Source organism: Sander vitreus, chromosome 2 (assembly GCF_031162955.1).
Source record: "Sander vitreus isolate 19-12246 chromosome 2, sanVit1, whole genome shotgun sequence".
Lineage (NCBI taxonomy): Eukaryota > Metazoa > Chordata > Actinopteri > Perciformes > Percidae > Sander > Sander vitreus.
Window position 1 is genome coordinate 34068138 of NC_135856.1, and position 19913 is coordinate 34088050.

A 19913-nucleotide genomic window follows, 5' to 3' on the forward strand; every position below is an offset into this window, starting at 1 on the left:
GGACCCAGGTTTCATTCTGCCCAAGATTATTTGTTCTGGGAGATGGGTCAATCATAGGGCTGCAACAATGAATTGATAAAATCGATAAAATTAGATTATTAAAAAAGTTGGCAACGAATTTCATTATCGATTCGATGTGTCGCGCGACACGCCACTCAGTCATGGAGATAAAAGTAATTGAGTTGAGTGCCGTGCGGAGCGGCGCGGAGTGAAAGAAAAGAAAAAAGAGCAGAGCGGGGGTAGAGGAAATACGGAGAGAGACCGGAGAGACCCGTAACATTGTTCTGAAACACATGGCGGAGGCAGAGAAATCAGCTCGACCTAAGTCATCCAAGGTGTGGCAGCATTTCACACTATATAAATCGAAAACGTGTTAATTGCAAGATAATGGCACAGGCGCACCACGGTGATGATTCAGCACCTCCTAAAACGTAAACATGTTGGAGTCCTTGATGCGGAGGAAGGGAGTTCAACAGCAGGGTAAAGTCAATACAGAATCCTACTTTTGTTCCATTTTGAAGTGAGGAACGTAACGTCCCTCATCTGGTGCTGGTGTGGTATTTACTCGTTATCCAGCTTGACAAGCATGACAAGCTAGCGTTAGCTCGTTAATAACAGTAGTAAAGCAGGGGTGGTATAATTTGCAAGACTAAAGACACGTTTTTATTCACTCGCCTTTTTTGGCCCATTCAGTTTTCAATCTATTGTCATGTATATATTCTGTGCTTTGTCCCATATCAGTTATTGTTGACAAATATATTTGTGTGTGTTGTACTTTTGTTGTAATTTCATTTCAAAGTTCTTTTATAGCACTTGGTCTTAAGCTGTGTTTAAATGTGGTGTACAAATGAACTTACAGTTTTTTTCAACTGCTTGAGTAGCTTTACAATGGCGTCCATACTGCATGCAACTATCTAATGACTATTTCAGCATTACAAATCAATCAGACTTTGTTTGTGCATACAATTCCAACAGTGTGTACATGGTTTATCCAAACATTTACTATTATGAAAAAAGTGTTTGCCATTTGATGCAACTGCTTCATTTTGAGATGTGTTTATGGTATTTTGAATGGAGTGTTTAGTTTTGAAGAAGATGTGAGGCTTTTTGCATTTTGTGTGTGCAGTTTTGGGAATTGTGTGTAGAGTTTTGAAAAAAGGAGACATAGTTTTGAAAACGTGTGTAAGCAGTTGGAAAAAACTGTAACTTGCACTTACTACAATGATGGTAATAATTTAATGAATAAGCTTCAAGTGAACATGTGTGTGTGTGTGTGTGTGTGTGTGTGTGTGTGTGTGTGTGTGTGTGTGTCATCTTGGCTGCCAATTCATTAAATTCTCCCCCAATTCCAGAAACATGTCCGATTGGGTAGTGTTTGGTTCAGAAGCCTTTATCTGTTTTTGATGGTAGAAAGTGCTGCTTCGTTCCATTACAATCCATTACAACGTTAGCCTAGTGCTAAATATTAAGTAACTGCATGCTAACGCGAGATAGCTGTAGTCTTGGCGGCCAATGCTGGTAATTTCTCCCCAATTTCGGGTGACTTTACCGCTGGGACATGTCCGATTGTGTAATATTTGGTTTAGAAACCTTTATTGGTGTTTTTCACGGTACAAAGTCCTGCTATATACTCCGTTGCAGTAGCTCCAGCTTCAACTAGTGAAACAGCAGCGGAGGAACACTCTGGCCAATCAGAGCAGACTGGGCTTTGTCAGGAAGGGGGCTTAAAGAGACTGGCGCTCTTACAGAGCGTCTCATACAGAGGGGGAATACAGGTGCCGCAGCCATGGGCAATATGAGAAGAGTTTTTTTTATTATATTAAAGCATGTAAACATGTTCTAGTACAAACAGAAAATACAAGTATTAGCCTGAAAAGTTATATATAAAAAATATTTAAAAAAAAAAGAAAAAGAAAATGTTAATCACCAATCTTACAATTGCCCCTGGTGAGCACTTACAGTTCTGCTGGTCACACCAACTGCACACCTCAAAACATTCTTTCCATTTCCAACAGCTTCAGTCCAATAAAAAAGAAGAATAATCATATCACTGATACAGAAGGGATTACCTGAGCAGGGACAATCTGCACATTACATTACCCTCCAGTCTAATTCCATCTTACAATTTACAGCTACAGTATATGGAATATTACCTCATCCTCTCTGTCTGTCTGTCTGTCTGTCTGTGCGTGTCATTATGTTTCCTCAGATAAATCTATAGTCATTTATACTAATATAGACAAACATAGCTGAATGTGTGTATGCTAATGTCTGTGGAGAGTGGCTGGAGTTTATCTGCCCCCTGGGGCCATGCTGCGCTCCTGACTGGCTAAAGGAGGAATTAGTCATCATAACCTTATCAACATTATTAAACATGACTTTGTGTTTCCTTAAAAAGATACGGCCACGTGTCTGCTGTACTGTATCCATATCATACTAAACTATGAGCTGTATGGATAAATGAAAAACGAGAGAAAACTTATGATACACTGCAAAATAAATGGAAGGATAACATGGAAAATTATATATAATATGATGTGGAAATATTATCCACACATTGGTACTTCACTGGGAACACTGTGTCCAGTGTGTACAGGTGGTGCTTCCTGTTTGAAATCAAGCAGCAGGTTAAACGTTCCGTGGCGTGCACAGTTCTGTCTTTAGACCAACAAAGGCACTGTGGGTTTAGCATGCTGCTCTATCCCTACAGGGACAGATCCCAGCATGCAACTCAGTGAGGTACAGGACATTCATAGGGCATAAGCAAGAGAAGCCAGTGCAATTATGATGAATAATAAAGTGAAGCAGAAGGATGCTGAAGCATGGGCTGAGCCATGTTCACTTATTAATCGACAATGTGTGACTGACATCGTGCATTTGTAGAACATTGATGTGAGAAGCTTTATTTTTTAACCAATTTAATTATGGCGACTGCTCACAGATAGAAGCCTGCTGTCAGGACGCCCTGAGAGAGACTGCAGATGTGTCATGCAGCGGTAAGAGCTCCACTATGATTTCATGAATCATATGATGAATAATAAACCAGCGGAAAAGGGGGAAGACAGAAGCGTGGAGTTGCATGTGATAGCAAGGTAAAACATACAGCTGTGTTCAGGTGTCGGAAGGGTAACAGAGTGTACCCCGAGCCTCAGGTCTCGAGGTGCCTCGGGCTCATGTTGGTAATTGTATGTGCTACATTAGCTAGCTGCTAGAGTTTTAAGCAGCCATGGAGCTCACAACTTAACAGAATGAGAGCAAAGGAAGGGACGTTTGTCTCCATGTGCCGGCTGTGTTGCCTTAAAGGCTCACGACAAGGAACTAAAGTCTCAAGTGCAGAGTAAACACCACATTTTTCCAAAGACAGTAACATAGATAGTATTCTGCAAGATGTGCACTGACATGCAGCTGTGGATATTTTTAGGTAGATATACAATAAATTCCCTGCCAAGAGGTGCATATATCTACCACCACACCTTCCTGTGCACATACAAAAACAGAAGAAAAAATGTTGTAACAGCTATCTGATGTACTAACTGAAATAACACTAACAAGGAAAATGTTCCTTGATTTCAAATTCTAGCAGTTATGGTTAGAACTAGGTTTAGGATCTGTTCAGGGCAAAGGTGATGGCCAGGCTATTAGTTCATTAAGGTTAGAGTGTGTGTGTGTGTGTGTGTGTGTGTGTGTGTGTGTGTGTGTGTGTGTGTGTGTGTGTGTGTGTGTGTGTGTGTGTGTGTGTTTGTGTGTGGGACGAAGCAAGATGTGTTTGCAGCAAATCGTCTGCCCAGTATTGTTTTTGCTGCTGTTTTGTTTTTCTGTGTCTGCCGTAGCAATGTGTCTGCGTTATATGTTTATTATCGGCAAACTCTTCTTAGCATCCAAAACTCAGTAGAATTAACTTTAATCTCTAAATCTCTACCCTTTCTCTCGACAGTACTAGAAAGAGTGGTTCTTATTCAATTGACAACATTTTTTGAAAATCAAGGTATCCAGGAGAAGTTTCAGTCTGGCTTCAAACAACGTCATAGTACTGAAACAGCATCTTCTCTGCTCTGCCATTCTGGTGCTTTTAGACCTGAACGCTGCCTTTGACAAGGTGGATCATCGGATTCTTTTGGAATGCCTAGAACAGTGCCTTGGCATTAAAGGTTCTGCCCTGAAATGGTTTGCATCATACCTGACAGATAGGAGTTTTTCTGTCCACCTAGGGGATTGCTCCTCGACCACGGCACCTCTAACCTGTGGGGTCTCCCAAGGCTCCATTCTGTGCTCTGCTCTTTACTCACTACATATGTTGACCTTGTGGTCCATTTTTAAGAAACATAATATTGCTTTCACTGTTTTGCTGATGATGTGCTAATGTATTTGCCGATAAAAACTACAATTAAATATTCTGTGCAGCTTGTGTTAGACTACTTAAAGGACATCAAATGGCATAGATGGCTCTACATTTTCTCAATTTAAATGAAAGTAAGACTGAGATTCGTATGTGTGGACGAGGTCACCTGTCGGGTGATCCTCTTGGTGCATTGGGCCCTTTAGCCTCTCATAGTCGACCTTTTGTCAAGAATCTCTGTGTTTTCTTTGATAGCTTGTTCACATTTGATAAGCAAATTAGTCTAATGGTTAAATCAAGCTTTTTTCCGGTTGAGACTGTTGGCAAAGATGAAGGCCTATCTTTCTCCTAAAGACTTTGACAAAGTTATTCATGCTTTTGTTACATCTTGATTAGACTACTGCAACTCTTTATACTTGGGGGTCGATCACTCATTACTATATCTGCTCCAGTTAGTACAGAATGCAGCTGCTCGCCTTTTAACCGGTACAAGAAAACGGGAACATATAACACCTGTCCTGGCTTCCCTTCACTGCCTTCCTGTACATTTCAGGATTGATTTTAAGATCTTATTGCTTTCTTCAAGGCTTTAAATGTTTGGCCTCTTTATTGGCTGAACTATTACAGCCTTCCATTGTATATTGGAGAGGCGCAGACTATATATACTTTTAAGTCCCTGCTAAAGACACACCTTTTTAGTCTGGCCTTTGGTCCTAGCTCAGACCGGGGCGTCAAATGTCTTTTAATGTGTTTTGTTGTTTCATGTTATTTGTAACTATGTATTTTTATGTGATAATTTTTGTATTTGATATTCTGTCTTGTTCAGCACTTAGGTCAACCACAGTTGTTGAAATGTGCTATATAAATACATTTGACATTGACCTGTGTGTGTGTGTGTGTGTGTGTGTGTGTGTGTGTATTCTGCACTTACAGCTCTCCAGCTGCATGATACAGGTCTGAACATCCATAGGGAAGTTTTTTAGATCCATGGGGCATGACAGAGTTAATGTTAGCCTGAAAGCCAAGAGAGAGGAGAGAACAAGTGAGATGTGAGTCAAAGACAGTGACAGGCTTTGAAGTCACCCATAAATGTCGAACACAGTATCAAAACCCTTTTATCTGTGCCTATTTTAGAAATAATGCAGCACTAAGTCGGATATCTCTGAAGCTCAAAAACAGAAGTACATCCCCACTGCAATATCTAAGATACAACAGCTGCCATCACATCTACTGTAGAGAGAACAACCACAAGGTTGGCAAAGGCATCAAAGATAAACAGAAACTTGCATACAGCAATACACAACTTACGGGGGCTTCATCAGCACTGTGTAAACTCGTTTGGCTTCATTTAGACTGTGTGTCAACGTTCCGCACTCCACAGTGAATGTAGTGGTAAAATAGACACATGGACACTTTCTTAGGTATTTCTCAGAAAATATTTTTTGTCAGGGCTTGGAAACGAAATTACCATTTATATGGATCCGAACAGAACCAGACAAAAATAACATTTTAGTTTTTGTGTCTAGGACATACAAAAATCTGATTCTATTTTCAAATGCAATTCTTACTATATTACAAATCAATATATTCTTGGATAATTTGGGGTCTTCTCCGGGAACCATCACCTTATCGTGGTGGAGAGGTTTGTGTGTCCCTATGAACCTGAGGGCTGTGTTGTCTGGAGCTTTGTGCTCCTGGTAGGGTCTCCCAAGGCAAAGTGGTCTCAGGTGAGGGGCCAGACAAAGAATGGTTAAAAAATCCTATGAAAAATCGAGGAAGGGATGAAGTGACCCTGCCCAGAGGAAGCCCGGGGCCCCCGTCTGGAGCCAGGCCCAGATGGAGGGCTCGTCAGCGAGCGTCTGGTGGCCGGGTTTGCCACGGAGCCCGGCCGGGCACGGCCCGAAAAAGCTACGTGGCGGACATCTCTCCATCCCATGGGCCCACCACCTGTGGGAGGAACCGCTGGGGTTGGGTGCGCTGCCACATGGGTGGCAATGAAGGTCAGGGGCCTCGACGGACCAGACCCGGGCAGCAGAGGCTGGCTCTGGGGACGTGGAATGTCACCTCTCTGTGGGGGAAGGAGCCGGAACTTGTGCGGGAGGTGGAGCGCTACCGATCTGGTGGGGCTTACCTCTACGCACAGTCTTGGTTCTGAAACCATACTCCTGGATAGGGGTTGGACTCTTTTCTTCTCCGGAGTTGCCAAGGGTGTGAGGCGCCGGGCGGGTGTGGGGATACTCACAAGCCCCCGGCTGAGCGCCGCTACGTTGGAGTTTAACCTGGTGGACGAGAGGGTTGCCTCCCTACGCCTGCGGGTTGTGGGGGGGAAAACTCTGACTGTTGTTTGTGCATATGCACCAAACAAGAGTTTGGAGTATTCGGCCTTCTTGGAGACCTTGAGTGGAGTCCTGCATGGGGCTCCAGTCGGGGACTCCATAGTTCTGCTGGGGGACTTCAACGCGCACGTGGGTAATGATGGAGACACATGGAAAGGCGTGATTGGGAGGAACGGCCTCCCTGATCTAAACCAGAGTGGTTGTTTGTTGTTGGACTTCTGTGCTAGTCATGGATTGTCTATAAGGAACACCATGTTCGAACATAGGGATGCTCATAAGTGTACTTGGTACCAGAGCACCCTAGGCCAAAGGTCAATGATCGATTTTATAATCGTTTCATCTGATCTGAGGCCGTATGTTTGGGACACTCGGGTGAAGAGAGGGGCGGAGCAGTCAACCGATCACCATCTGGTGGTGAGTTGGGTCAGGGGGTGGGGGAAGACTCTGGACAGACCTGGTAAGCCCAAACGGGTAGTGCGGGTAAATTGGGAACGTCTGGAGGAGGCCCCTGTCTGACAGACTTTCAACTCACACCTCCGTCGGAGCTTTTCGTGCATCCCTGTGGAGGCTGGGGGCATTGAACCCGAGTGGACAATGTTCAAAGTTTCCATTGCTGAAGCTGCGGTGAGGAGCTGTGGTCTTAGGGTCTTAGGTGCCTCAAGGGGCAGTAACCCACGAACACCGTGGTGGACACCGGTGGTCAGGGAAGCCGTCCGACTGAAGAAGGAGTCTTTCCGGGATATGTTATCCCAGACGACTCCAGAGGCAGTTGCAAGGTACCGAAGGGCCCGAAGGGCCCGAAGGGCTGCAGCCTCTGCCGTGAAAGAGGCAAAGCAGCGTGTGTGGGAGAAGTTCGGAGAAGACATGGAGAAGGACTTTCGGTCGGCACCAAGGTACTTCTGGAAAACCGTTCGCCACCTCAGGAGGGGAAAGCGGGGAACCATCCAAGCTGTGTACAGTAAGGATGGGACGCTGTTGACCTCAACTGAGGAGGTAATAGGGCGGTGGAAGGAGCACTTTGAGGAACTCCTAAATCCGACTAATACGCCCTCTATGGTAGAGGCAGAGCTGGAGGATGAGGGGGGATTGGCATCAATTTCCCTGGTGGAGGTTGCTGAGGTAGTTAAACAACTCCACAGTGGCAAAGCCCCAGGAATTGATGAGATCCGTCCAGAAATGCTTAAAGCACTGGGTGTGGAGGGGTTGTCTTGGTTGACACGCCTCTTCAACATTGCGTGGAAGTCTGGGACGGTGCCTAAGGAGTGGCAGACCGGGGTGGTGGTTCCCCTTTTTAAAAAGGGGGACCAGAGGGTGTGTGCCAATTACAGGGGTATCACACTTCTCAGCCTCCCGGTAAAGTCTACTCCAAGGTGCTGGAAAGGAGGGTTCGGTCGATAGTCGAATCTCAGGTTGAAGAGGAACAATGCGGATTCCGTCCTGGTCGTGGAACAACGGACCAGATCTTTACTCTCGCAAGGATCCTGGAGGGAGCCTGGGAGTATGCCCAACCAGTCTACATGTGTTTTGTGGATCTGGGGAAGGCGTATGACCGGGTGCCCCGGGAGATACTGTGGGAGGTGCTGCGGGAGTACGGGGTGAGGGGGTCCCTTCTCAGGGCCATCCAATCTCTGTACGACCAAAGCGAGAGCTGTGTCCGGGTTCTCGGCAGTAAGTCGGACTCGTTTCAGGTGAGAGTTGGCCTCCGCCAGGGCTGCGCTTTGTCACCAATCCTGTTTGTAGTATTTATGGACGGGATATCGAGGCGTAGTCGGGGTGGAGAGGGGTTGCAGTTCGGTGGGCTGGGGATCTCATCGCTGCTTTTTGCAGATGATGTGGTCCTGATGGCATCATCGGCCTGTCACCTTCAGCACTCACTGGATCGGTTTGCAGCCGAGTGTGAAGCGGCTGGGATGAGGATCAGCACCTCTAAATCGGAGGCCATGGTTCTCAGCAGGAAACCGATGGAGTGCCTTCTCCAGGTAGGGAATGAGTCCTTACCCCAAGTGAAGGAGTTCAAGTACCTTGGGGTCTTGTTGAGTGAGGGGACAATGGAGCGGGAGATTGGTCGGAGAATCGGCACAGCAGGTGCGGTATTACATTCAATTTATCGCACCGTTGTGACGAAAAGAGAGCTGAGCCAGAAGGCAAAGCTCTCAATCTACCGGTCAGTTTTTGTTCCTACCCTCACCTATGGTCATGAAGGCTGGGTCATGACCGAAAGAACAAGATCCAGGGTACAAGCGGCCGAAATGGGTTTCCTCAGGAGGGTAGCTGGCGTCTCCCTTAGAGATAGGGTGAGAAGCTCAGTTATCCGTGAGGAGCTCGGAGTAGAGCCGCTGCTCCTTTGCGTCGAAAGGAGCCAGTTGAGGTGGTTCGGGCATCTGGTAAGGATGCCCCCTGGGCGCCTCCCTACGGAGGTGTTCCAGGCACGTCCAGCTGGGAGCAGGCCTCGGGGGAGACCCAGGACTAGGTGGAGGGATTATATCTCTAACCTGGCCTGGGAACGCCTCGGGATCCCCCAGTCGGAGCTGGTTATTGTGGCCCGGGAAAGGGAGGTTTGGGGTCCCCTGCTGGAGCTGCTACCCCCGTGACCCGACCCCGGATAAGCGGATGAAGATGGATGGATGGATGGATAATTTGGGGTTTTATCGCACAACCGTATGCATTGTGTTGGGAGTAAGCATGCTGTTGGTTCATGCACTGTTCATCAAAAAAGATGACTTCAGAAGACATTGTAAAATTACAGAATATGTTTTTGAACAAGGTACACATACATTCTTCAGTGAAGGCCGCGATTATAAGCCAAATCCTGATGACCATCATGCAGAACTAGCTGTGGTCCTGTTTCCAGCTCTAGCCTACTGTGATGGATACAGGCCCATAGCTGCTACCTTTGGTCATGGTTAAAACCAAACCTACTTTTCCTACTTTCTTTCTACCTTTTTTTCACACAGTAATTCCCCCCCCACACACACACACTTACCTTATAGAGTACAAAACATTCCCATTCTTAAATATCCTGAGCAGTTTGTTATCTGTAGTGACTTCGTGAAAGTGGGCCCCCTTCTCATTGGCAAAGAACAGGTCTGGTTTCCAAATGGAGTCTAACATAGAGGGGTCCAGATCGAGAGAGTCATCTGGGTATTCTGCATAGGCGAGCCTGGGGTCATTCCACTGCTGACGGAGGAATATATTTACCCGGTAGTCCTACAGACACACAGAATAACATGAAGATATCACTGACAGAGACATGTAGAGGAACTGGAAGTTAACAAATGAGCAGTATTAGACAAGTTTGGCTCAGTCCAAGCATCATGAAAGCTTTCTACATGTAGATCAACTGTCATCCACATGTCAACGGTCTACATTGGTGCTCTTAGTAAAAGTTTAGATCATTGTTACATTCATAATTTTTACAGGAAAGGTGGCAATTGGCACCAATTTTCTTAACCATGACATAATTTCCTCACAGTGACTCACTAACTCATCTATCTGACTAATTAAATAAACCATCCAGAGTCAAGAGTTGGTCACAGCTTCACCATCTCCCCGCTGCTTCAACTTGTGAAATGAGAGAGATCTGTGTGGGAATTAAAAACAATGAGAGGAGATAAGCCCAGCTTAGGGGGAGGGGGATTCATAACTCAGGAATGTTTTCATATGTGGTCTGAGGTTCCTCTTCATGGAGCAGGAAAGGCTTTGGTGAAAATGAAATCTGTTTGTTGATTTTTTGAGTGATTTGAATGATGGTCCGTGAGAATAAAAGCAGCATCGGTAACTAACCCATTGCACTGCTTTCAGATCAGCTCCCTAGAAAATTCCCAGAGTTCAGTGTAAAAGGCAGTGAGCATATCTGCTTAGTATGCTCCCTGACTGGAAGTGACATTACTACTCTTCCACTTCACTTCACTGCCAACCGAGCAGTGCCAGCACACGCTGAACACAGATGTGGCCACTGAAATGAAACTAAGGTGTGACAGTAATACTAACTGTCCTCTTGGTTTTGGCCTACATGAGTCAAACATGCAGTTTTATTTTATCAGCCGTCTTCTTGTGATGCAACAGAGTCTCATTGAGAAGCAGTGTAACACATGCATTATTACAGTTACATATATTTAAATGTTTACCCACTCGATTCTTTATTTTTCATTATCTGCAGGCCACAATAGGTTCCCTAACTCTTAAGAGAACAACCATGTAATTATCATCGCTGCCTAGCAATCACATAGCAGATTCATTAACCTCTCTGTGTTCACTGATGCTGAACAAAATCAAAGCTGGAAATAAAACTCACTGTACAGTGATCCACTGCCTGCTTGAGGTTATCCCCAGATGGGATTTCTGTTGGCAGATGGAGAGGCCTTTATTTCACTTATTTCAGGTGCTCTCCTGATTACCATGTGTGTGTGTGTGTGTGTGTGTGTGTGTTTGTGTGTGTATTTTTATTTAGAGGTATATCATGCTGTGAATATATCAATTTCCTTCATGACAGCAGTAGACTAGTAATTACACTTATGAACGATAACATATTTAAATACATTTTCTATCTTGAAGCTGAGTCTTGAATGCATCTTTGTCCGTATCAGTTTATGGAGCTTTAAGTTTATTAAGGATGAAATGACGTTGTGACTGAAAGGTCAGCACCTATTCACAGTTCCATTATGTTTTACATTAGACATTTGTAGTTAAGAAGGTAAAAACCTTTTCTTTACGCTGCATTTGGCTGAACGTTCAATTCCCTTTGTCCAGTATCATGCACTAAGCCACTTCCTTCTGAACAGCTTACTTGCCCTCAAAACAGCCGAATCAAGCCTAAAAGTTTATCTCCTACACACAACATGCTATCTCCGAAGTTCTCCTAAATCTCTAAAACTTTTTTTCACTTTGCCTTTCAGGGCTTCCGTATGGCCATCACCAAGCTACAGACAGAAAACATTAGTGACTAGCTGGTGAACATAGTGCAGCATCAAACACATCTTTCTCTCAGAGACTGAAGCAGAGGTAAAACCAGAGGGAGAATTTGACTTGACCAGAAATGTGACTCCATCACCAATGCCTATTTTACTCATGCTGGAATTATAATATATATTATATACTGTAAGAGATGCATAAATGTTTACAGCTCATTCCACTGCGCCACAGCCACAGGTTTTATGAAATGTATTTTATTAAAGGTTGTTATGCGGACAGACCTGCGTCCATTATCATGTCAGATGAAGTAAACACTGCTCACTCGCACACACAAACAGAATGGATTAAGAGGGATGGAGAGATTGAGTGAACAAATGAAAAGAGTAGTAAATCTGATAGCGTGTACACACCAGAGTGAACCAACCTGACACTAAGCCATCTGTGTGCGTGTGTGTGAGAGAGAGAGAGAGAGAGAGAGAGAGAGAGAGCGAGAGAGAGAATCACTGGGCATTTAGGAATAAACTCTGAATGTTTCTTCCTCTTTCAGAAATGTAATGGTAAAACAAAGAAAAGAAACATTTAGCATCATAAATGGTTATATTAACAAAAAATCTTTTATTAAGGCACGTGTTTAAGACCACTACAAGACGTGCTCCTTTTATGTGCCTTCTGATAATGTATAGGCGATTTAGCTAAGCTCTGAAAAACAAGATCACAAGATACATTCACACAATGTTATTTATTCAAAATAAAAAGTTTATTCCAAAAACAGGCAGGGGTTAAAAACCAGAGAGGCAAACTAACCAGGCAGGCCGTAGGCAGAAATCAGAATCCGAGAAGTTGCTCAGGGTTCAGTTAATCAGGATCGGGTAACTGATTACAAACGCTGGGATGCTTAGCTCACACAAAAAACAATCCGGCAAAGAGCATGTGTGTGTGGCTGGTATTGACACTGCAGGTCAGTGAATGGGTGGAGCAGGCCAGGTGGGACAATTGGCGGGAAAGAGGTTACTGGAGGACAGGAGTGAGTGGCAGAGTCTGGGATCAGAAGAAAGTTAGTAATGCAAACTAGTTAGCATATTCTAGTTCTGGCGGGAGGTGTAGTAAGTAATGTTAATCTAATACACTTTATGTCAAATTCAGCGAATATCTCCTCACGGTCAGCTAGCTCTCTATTTTCTGTGTGCGCTGAAAAAAAATCGGGTGTTAATCAGATTTCGCGGCCTTTTTTATAGATTGTTGCGGCCCAAAATGCCTGATTATATAATAATAATTACTCTGGGCTGAGTTTTCCTGGTAACCTTACCAAAAAGGCTCAGGATGCTGTAAATGTTGGTATAATATGAAAATGGCTGGTGGATTTAAGACAAAAAATAATAATTTATTGAATCAATCAAATTTGAACATATCTGTCAGTGGCTTGTTGATTTTTTACATTGTTAGTTATTTTCCTATGCTGGCCTGGGCTGGGACTAGGGCTGAACGATTAATTGCATTTGCAATAATATCGCGATATGTTAAGACGCGATTTCCTAATCGCAAAGGCTGTGATATGGTCACGTGACTCGCAAGAGCAAATCAGTCTGCACCCGCAGAGAAAGCATCAACTTAGCACGCTAACGACAAAGAGCTTAAAAAATAATCGTATATTGAATCGTAATCGCAATATTTTTGAAAAAAATCGCAATTAGATTATTTTCAAAAATCGTTCAGTCCTAGCTGGGACACACATTCATACGGTTTGATAAAGTACTGACTTTAACTTATCATTGCACTTACAATAACGAGCGTAGCTCTCCTCAATTTAGGTCATTGTGTTGTCTCATCTCCTTTTTTCCTTTTTCTCCTGCATCCACCGTGTGTGTGTTTGTGTGTGTGTCTGTGTGTGTGTTTGTGTATGTGCAAGCGTCAATCGCGGGGGGTACGGAGCAGTAGCCCCACCCGCTGCAGAGAGCCGACAGCCAGGATAGAAACGGCAGCAACTTCAGCGACTTTTAAATCGTTAAAGTCTACATTGATGTTAAAATGTATCGGACGGTCTGAAATGTTTTGCACGGTCTTTCGCTGTACGTTTTGTTGGTAAATGACTCACACACACACGTCTTGTCTTCATATTGAAAACAAGGAAATTATCAACCGTTCTCACTCTCGATTGGTCACTGGCTCTTAGAGTGCACGTGGAACTGCTGTGATTGGTTGAAGTCACGGGAAACTTCAGGTTATTGGTCAAATGTGCGGAAAAGTTGCAGTGATTGGTCAAAATTGTGAGTCGCACCAAATTCGCGGTGAATTTGGTTGAATTTGGTTGAATTTGCGTGAATTGGCGCGATCGCGACATTGCGAAATCCTGGAGGGACTGGTTAATACACAGCCCTGGCTGGCACCTAACCCAAACCTAACCCTAACCATAACCATTGCCTAATCCTAGTGAGAGAGACGTTGGGGGCTTAAAACACAGATAAACGGTGCGCAAGAGCCAAACAACACTATTCCAGCCAATCAGCAACAGGCGGCGCATGCAAGCAAGTGATGGGGGCGGGAGGAGGCAGAGGCCGGCAGGAGTTATCAACAAGAAGAGATGGCAGATAAATGCAAAAGAGGACTGAAGGCAAGGCAAGGCAAGGCAGCTTTATTTGTATAGCACATTTCAGCAACAGGGCAATTCAAAGTGCTTTACATGAAAACAGATTAAAAAAATTAAAAACATTAAAAAAAGTTACAGTGCAGTATAAGAAATTAAACATTGAAGAGCAGTTAAAACAGTTAAATATATAAAAGCAGATAAAATAGGAATTTCTCTTCGTATGCTTATATAGATTGTTATACAGTGTCAACAATGCAGCTTCAGTATAAGAAATGAACAATTATTTAAAGAAAGGCAACATCAAAAAGATAGGTATTCAGCCTTGATTTAAAAGAACTGAGAGTTGCAGCAGACCTGCAGTTTTCTGGGAGTTTGTTCCAGATATGTGGAGCATAAAAACTAAATGCTGCTTCCCCCTGTTTGGTTCTGACTCTGGGGACAATAAGCAGACCTGTCCCAGACGACCTGAGAGGTCTGGGTGGTTCATAGTAGTAGCAGATCAGAAATGTATTTTGGCCCTAAACCGTTTAGTGATTTATAAACCAGCAAAAGTATTTTGAAATCAATTCTTTGAGGCACTGGAAGCCAGTGTAGAGACTTCAGAACTGGAGTGATGTGATCCACTTTCTTGGTCTTAGTGAGGACTCGAGAAGCAGCTTTCTGAATCAGCTGCAGCTGTCTGATTGATTTTTAGGGAGACCTGTAAAGACACCGTTACAGTAGTCGAGTCTAGTGAAGATTAAAGCATGGACAAGTTTTTCCAAATCCTTCTGAGACATAAGTCCTTTAACCCTTGATATATTTTTAAGGTGGTAATAGGCTGACTTTGTAATTGTCTTAATGTGGCTGTTAAAATTCAGGTCTGAGTCCATGACTACACCAAGATTTCTGGCTTTGTCTGTTGTTTTTAACATTATCGTTTGAAGCTGAGTGCTGACTTTTAATCGTTCCTCCTTTGCTCCAAAAACAACCACCTCAGTTTTTTCATCATTTAATTTAAGAAAGTTCTGGCACATTCAGTCGTTAATTTGTTCAATGCACTTAGTCAGACTGAAGAATACAATTTAAAAAAAGAAGTTGCATGAGCGGGAGAGGAAGAGCCTTGTGAATATCGGTGAGGCTTTTCAACACTGCAGAAACCTCCCTGATTTCAAAGGAATGAAAATTGAGTAACAAGGTGGAAATGACTTAGGCCGTTTTCAAAACCGCATCGTATACCAGCTGTATGTATTGATTTGGCCAAAATGTAGCACGTAGTATGCAGTATGCAAACAAAAGCATAATCTGCAGTACGCCAAAACTTGTATCCCACAATGTAAAGCGCCGGAACAGCCAACAACTGGAAGCTTTATACTATTTCCGTCTGCTATTTCATCCCTAAATTCACTTCTGAGACATTTTTTAATGCGAGAAATCAACTGTCTATATGTCGAATGTGGGCATTTTTACAAAAATTTATGGCAAATCGCAACTTTGCTACGTTTTCGGAGCTCCACAAAGTGACCCGACAGCCAGCTAGTGCCTGCTGGGGTCACAGCTAGCCGGCTGGACAGCCAAGCTCAAAGACCCCGCTGTGAGCTGGAGCTCTCTCAGGAGAACGGTGTTGTAGACAAGAGGCGTTTATTTCCCCATTGACAGATCTTTTGTTTAAAAATCACATTAATGTCCATTATAGGATTACCAGGAACCTGTGATTGTCTGCTTCTCAGAGCTTCACAAGCGCCTGCAGGCAGAGGGTGGGAAGAGAGCAGCGTCAGACTTGCAATAAAATCTATTATCATCGTGAAATGCAAATAGCATTGTTGGTGCACAGCCATCAGAAATCATAAAATTAGGATATGTACATTCATTTTTTACACACACATATTTGACTTATCAGGCTAACCTTATCAGACGAACTTATGCTAACGTTACTGTATGAAATGACACATGGGAGACGTGAGATACATTTTGGCGTTTGCAGCTATTGCCAAGGGGTAAATGTTTACAATACGCCAAAACCAGCATGGACATTAATATGGGCAACACAAATACCCAGTTGGCAAGTTTTGTTTGTTTGATTGAAGCAACAGGCATAATATTAGAACAACTGCAAACTCACGTTAAATGTGCAGTGCAGTAATGCCACCGCCAGTGAATCTGGTTCCTTCTGATTGACAGATAGACGTTACCATGCAGTTTTTAAGTAACATTTCAAGCAAATGTTAGTCTTCGGGATATTCGTGAAACCCCATGTTATAACTTGTTTTGTATAGCAAAATGGGGATGCTACACAGAAGCGGTGGTTTGCCAAATAACCTTGCTATTGTTTACTTCCACTTTGCTGTCCTAGCAAATAAATCAATTTATAAAAAGCCGTATGCAGTATGTAGTGCATACAGCATACTATCCAGGCAGCGAGAATCAGTCCCTCCAGGATTTCGTGACGTCGAGATCGTAACAATTCATGCAAATTCAACCAATCACCGTGGGTTTTGGTGCCACTCGCAATTTTGACCAATAACCCCACATTTACTGCAAATTTGATCAATAACAGGAGTTTCCCACGACTTTAACCAATCACAGCAGTCCCACGTACCAGACATTGCATCAGTATGTGACGCTGAGAGCCACTGACCAAGCACGGACGTCGCCAAATTAATTTCCTTGTTTCTGATATGAAGACGAGATGTGTGTGACTCGAACACCTCACATTTACCAACAGTGAAAGACAGCGAAAGCAAAACATTTCAGACCGTCCTGCCAACCTGTATACATTTTAACATCAATGTACATGGCAACATTTTTTCACTCTAAAGTCACTGATAGCTGCTGCAGTTTCAATCCTGTCGGCTCTGTGCAGCGGGCGGGCGAGGCTAGATCCTCTGTGTTGTGCAATTGGCTCTATTCGATTCTCTATTTTGCAGTGTTTTATGGATAAAGGGGTGTCTCATGCCACTATTAAAGTGTATGCAGCTGCCACCTCTTCCTGCTACAAGGGTTTTGGCGACAGAACAGTCTTTGGCCACCCTCTTTTGAAGCGGTTCTTGCAGGGGGTCAGGAGACAACGCCTAGTGGTCTGTGGGAACTGCCATTGGTGCTCGAGGCTTTGGCAAAGGATCCCTTCGAGCCCCTAGAGCGTTCCTCACTGAAAGCGCTGCCATTCAGGGCCACCTTGTTGCTTGCACTAACTTCGGCTAAGAGAGTGAGTGAACTGACCGCCCTGTTGGTGCACCCCAGGTGCTTGTTGCTCCGTGATGACTGCAGTGCAGCTACTATCAGACCGAATGCCTCCTTTGTTCCCAAGAACTTAAAGAGTTCCTTAAGGTCGAGGTTATACAGGTAGGTGTTTTTTTGTCACCCACACCATGCGGGGGCCCGGGAGGCAAGATTGCATCTGATCTGTCCAGTTTGTGCGTTGGCATGTTATGTGGAATGCACAGCCCCCATCAAATGCACTCAACAGCTGTTTGTGTGCCTCGGGGATGGTGTGGTCGGTAAAGCCTTATCCAAGAACGCCTTGCGGGATGGCTTTGTGAGTGCCTCTCCGCAGCCTACAGGCAGGCTGGAAGAGCCCCTCCCACTGTGGTTTACGCACAAACAGCGTGGCAGTGCCGACGGCCTTGTTCTGTTGGGTGAGTGCCGAGGACATATGTACGACGGCGTCATGGTCTACGCCTCGTCAAATCATACGGTTCTACATCTTAGGACATGCCGGGCTCCTTTTTCAGGGTCTGTGCTTGCTGGAACAACACAGGACTGGTGAAAAGGAATGGGTGTGTGTCAGTTGAGTTACATCTGGCCACCCTCTAGGCGTTATACACCTACATGCTCCTGTGCTCCTTCATGACCTGGGGGATGTCGTGTGCAGAGGGTCTGCATGTACCTTGACCCCTGCAAGGTCAGGTCGTGGCTCTACTCAGTTTAGTTGCTTACTACCTGGGTGAGCAGGGACCCCCTTACTTCTCGGCCATGGCGGCGTGGGTTTTTCAGAAGTAGTCGGGTAATTATCCAGTACTTACTAAAATACGTAGAGTAGTCATTTCTACTTTACTCTAAAAATACTAATTGTTACTCCCTTGGTCCGCTGTACTTACATTCAAGTACCAGTAGGAACCGGTATGTACTGATTCATATGACGGTATTACACTTTAAGTTAAGAGGATTTACCCAATACGTGTCGGATTATTACCCTTGAATACGCTTCAGGGCTGTATTATAAAGTGTTACCATAATAATATTAATAATATATTATCCATACTGACAGCAACAATTCAATCTGTCTAGTATGTAAAAGGAGATTTTTCTCACATTATTATCTACATCCTTGCTGTAAATAATATGTCAGCTAAAATGATATCTGGCTACAGTTTTACTTCCTGTCATGTGTTGTTTATGTGTGGATATTATTACATTGCACTCTCTTGTGTGTTAAAGGAAAAGAGGAGTGGTTCAATGAAAAGACAGATGGTGAGAAGAGAAAATGTCTTAATCCTTATGTAACATATGGCCCATGTATACGTATCTCTCAGTCTGTTTTATTATGACCCCTCACCCTGTACTGTACTCAATCTCACTGCCTGGACTTGAATTCCCTTCATTGGCCATCTGATCAGATCCTTCTCTCAGTTTTAATATCACTCAGCAGAAGGCCTGATTTACACCACCATGAAGGGCATTACAGTAGTCAAGCCTGGTCAAAATAAAAGCATGTATAACCCTTTCAAAATTACTAAACAATAAAAAAGGCTTGACCTTAGATAAGAGCCTCAGTTGGAAAAAGCTTGATTTTATTAAAGTGTATCTGCTTGTCCAATTTAAAATCACTATCCATTTTCACACTCACAATAGACCTGATATATGGTTCCAGTGAACACAGGTCCATATGAATGGCATTACAGGCACCACCTGGTTCAAAAATCTGGACTTTAGTTTTGCATTCATTAAACCTTAAAAAATGTAATGCAATCTAAGCTTTAATGTCTTCGAGACATTTCAACAGTGGCTTTAAGGAGTTTGCATCTTTCCGTTTCAAAGGCAGGTAGATTTGAGTGTCGTCAGCGTACATGTGGAATAAGATGCCATCCATAGAACCCTGAGGAACTTCGCAAGGGAGCGGGCCTAAGGAGGATGCAGAGTCACCAAGGCTGACAGAAAAACATCTGTCAGACAAGTAAGATCTGAACCATTCCACAGCAGTACCTTTAATGCCAACACAGTGCTCCAGGTGAACGATCAGGATATCATGGTCTACTGAGAGATCTAAAAGCATAAGAATGGCAGAATCCCCAGAGTTGGTGGCTAATACGAGATCATTAAAAACCCTTAAAAGTGCACAAGGGCTTTTAAAACCAGACTGGAACAACTCCAAAATGTGATGTGTGTCTAAAAAAGACAATTGGGTAAGAACAGCGTTTATCTAAATGTTTTGCAAGAAACGGGAGTTTAGAAATAGGTCTAAAATTTGCCAGGACTGATGTGTCCAGGTTGGATTTTTTAATTAAAGGTTGAACGACTGCATGCTTGAATGTTGCCGGTACACCTGAAGCAAGACTGCTGTTTAAAATAATTTGAATGTTCGGTCTAATAGTCTCAAAAATCTCTTTAAAAAAGGCGTGGTGGGACAATATCCGTAGGACAGGCTGAAGGTTTCAAATGACAAGTAATTTCTTTTAAAAGAGAAAGAGACACTGGCATAAACTGGTTAAAACAGCAGAGCAGGGGGCCATGTTGGTTTGGTCATATAAAGACCACAAAAAAATAAAAA

General features: G+C 43.8%; 1 protein-coding gene across 3 annotated transcripts in view; it reads right to left on the reverse strand.

Moving 5' to 3' along the window:
- The window catches only part of glra3 (glycine receptor, alpha 3), a 55063-nt gene that overhangs the window by 13251 nt on the left and 21899 nt on the right, over positions 1-19913 (reverse strand). For all 3 annotated transcript variants that reach the window (XM_078270262.1, XM_078270256.1, XM_078270248.1), the window contains exons 3-4: positions 9656-9879; positions 5268-5350 (exon numbers count right to left, since the gene is read on the reverse strand). In XM_078270262.1, the coding sequence (XP_078126388.1) occupies positions 5268-5350; positions 9656-9879 (307 nt within the window). The remainder of the gene's footprint in view (positions 1-5267; positions 5351-9655; positions 9880-19913) is intronic.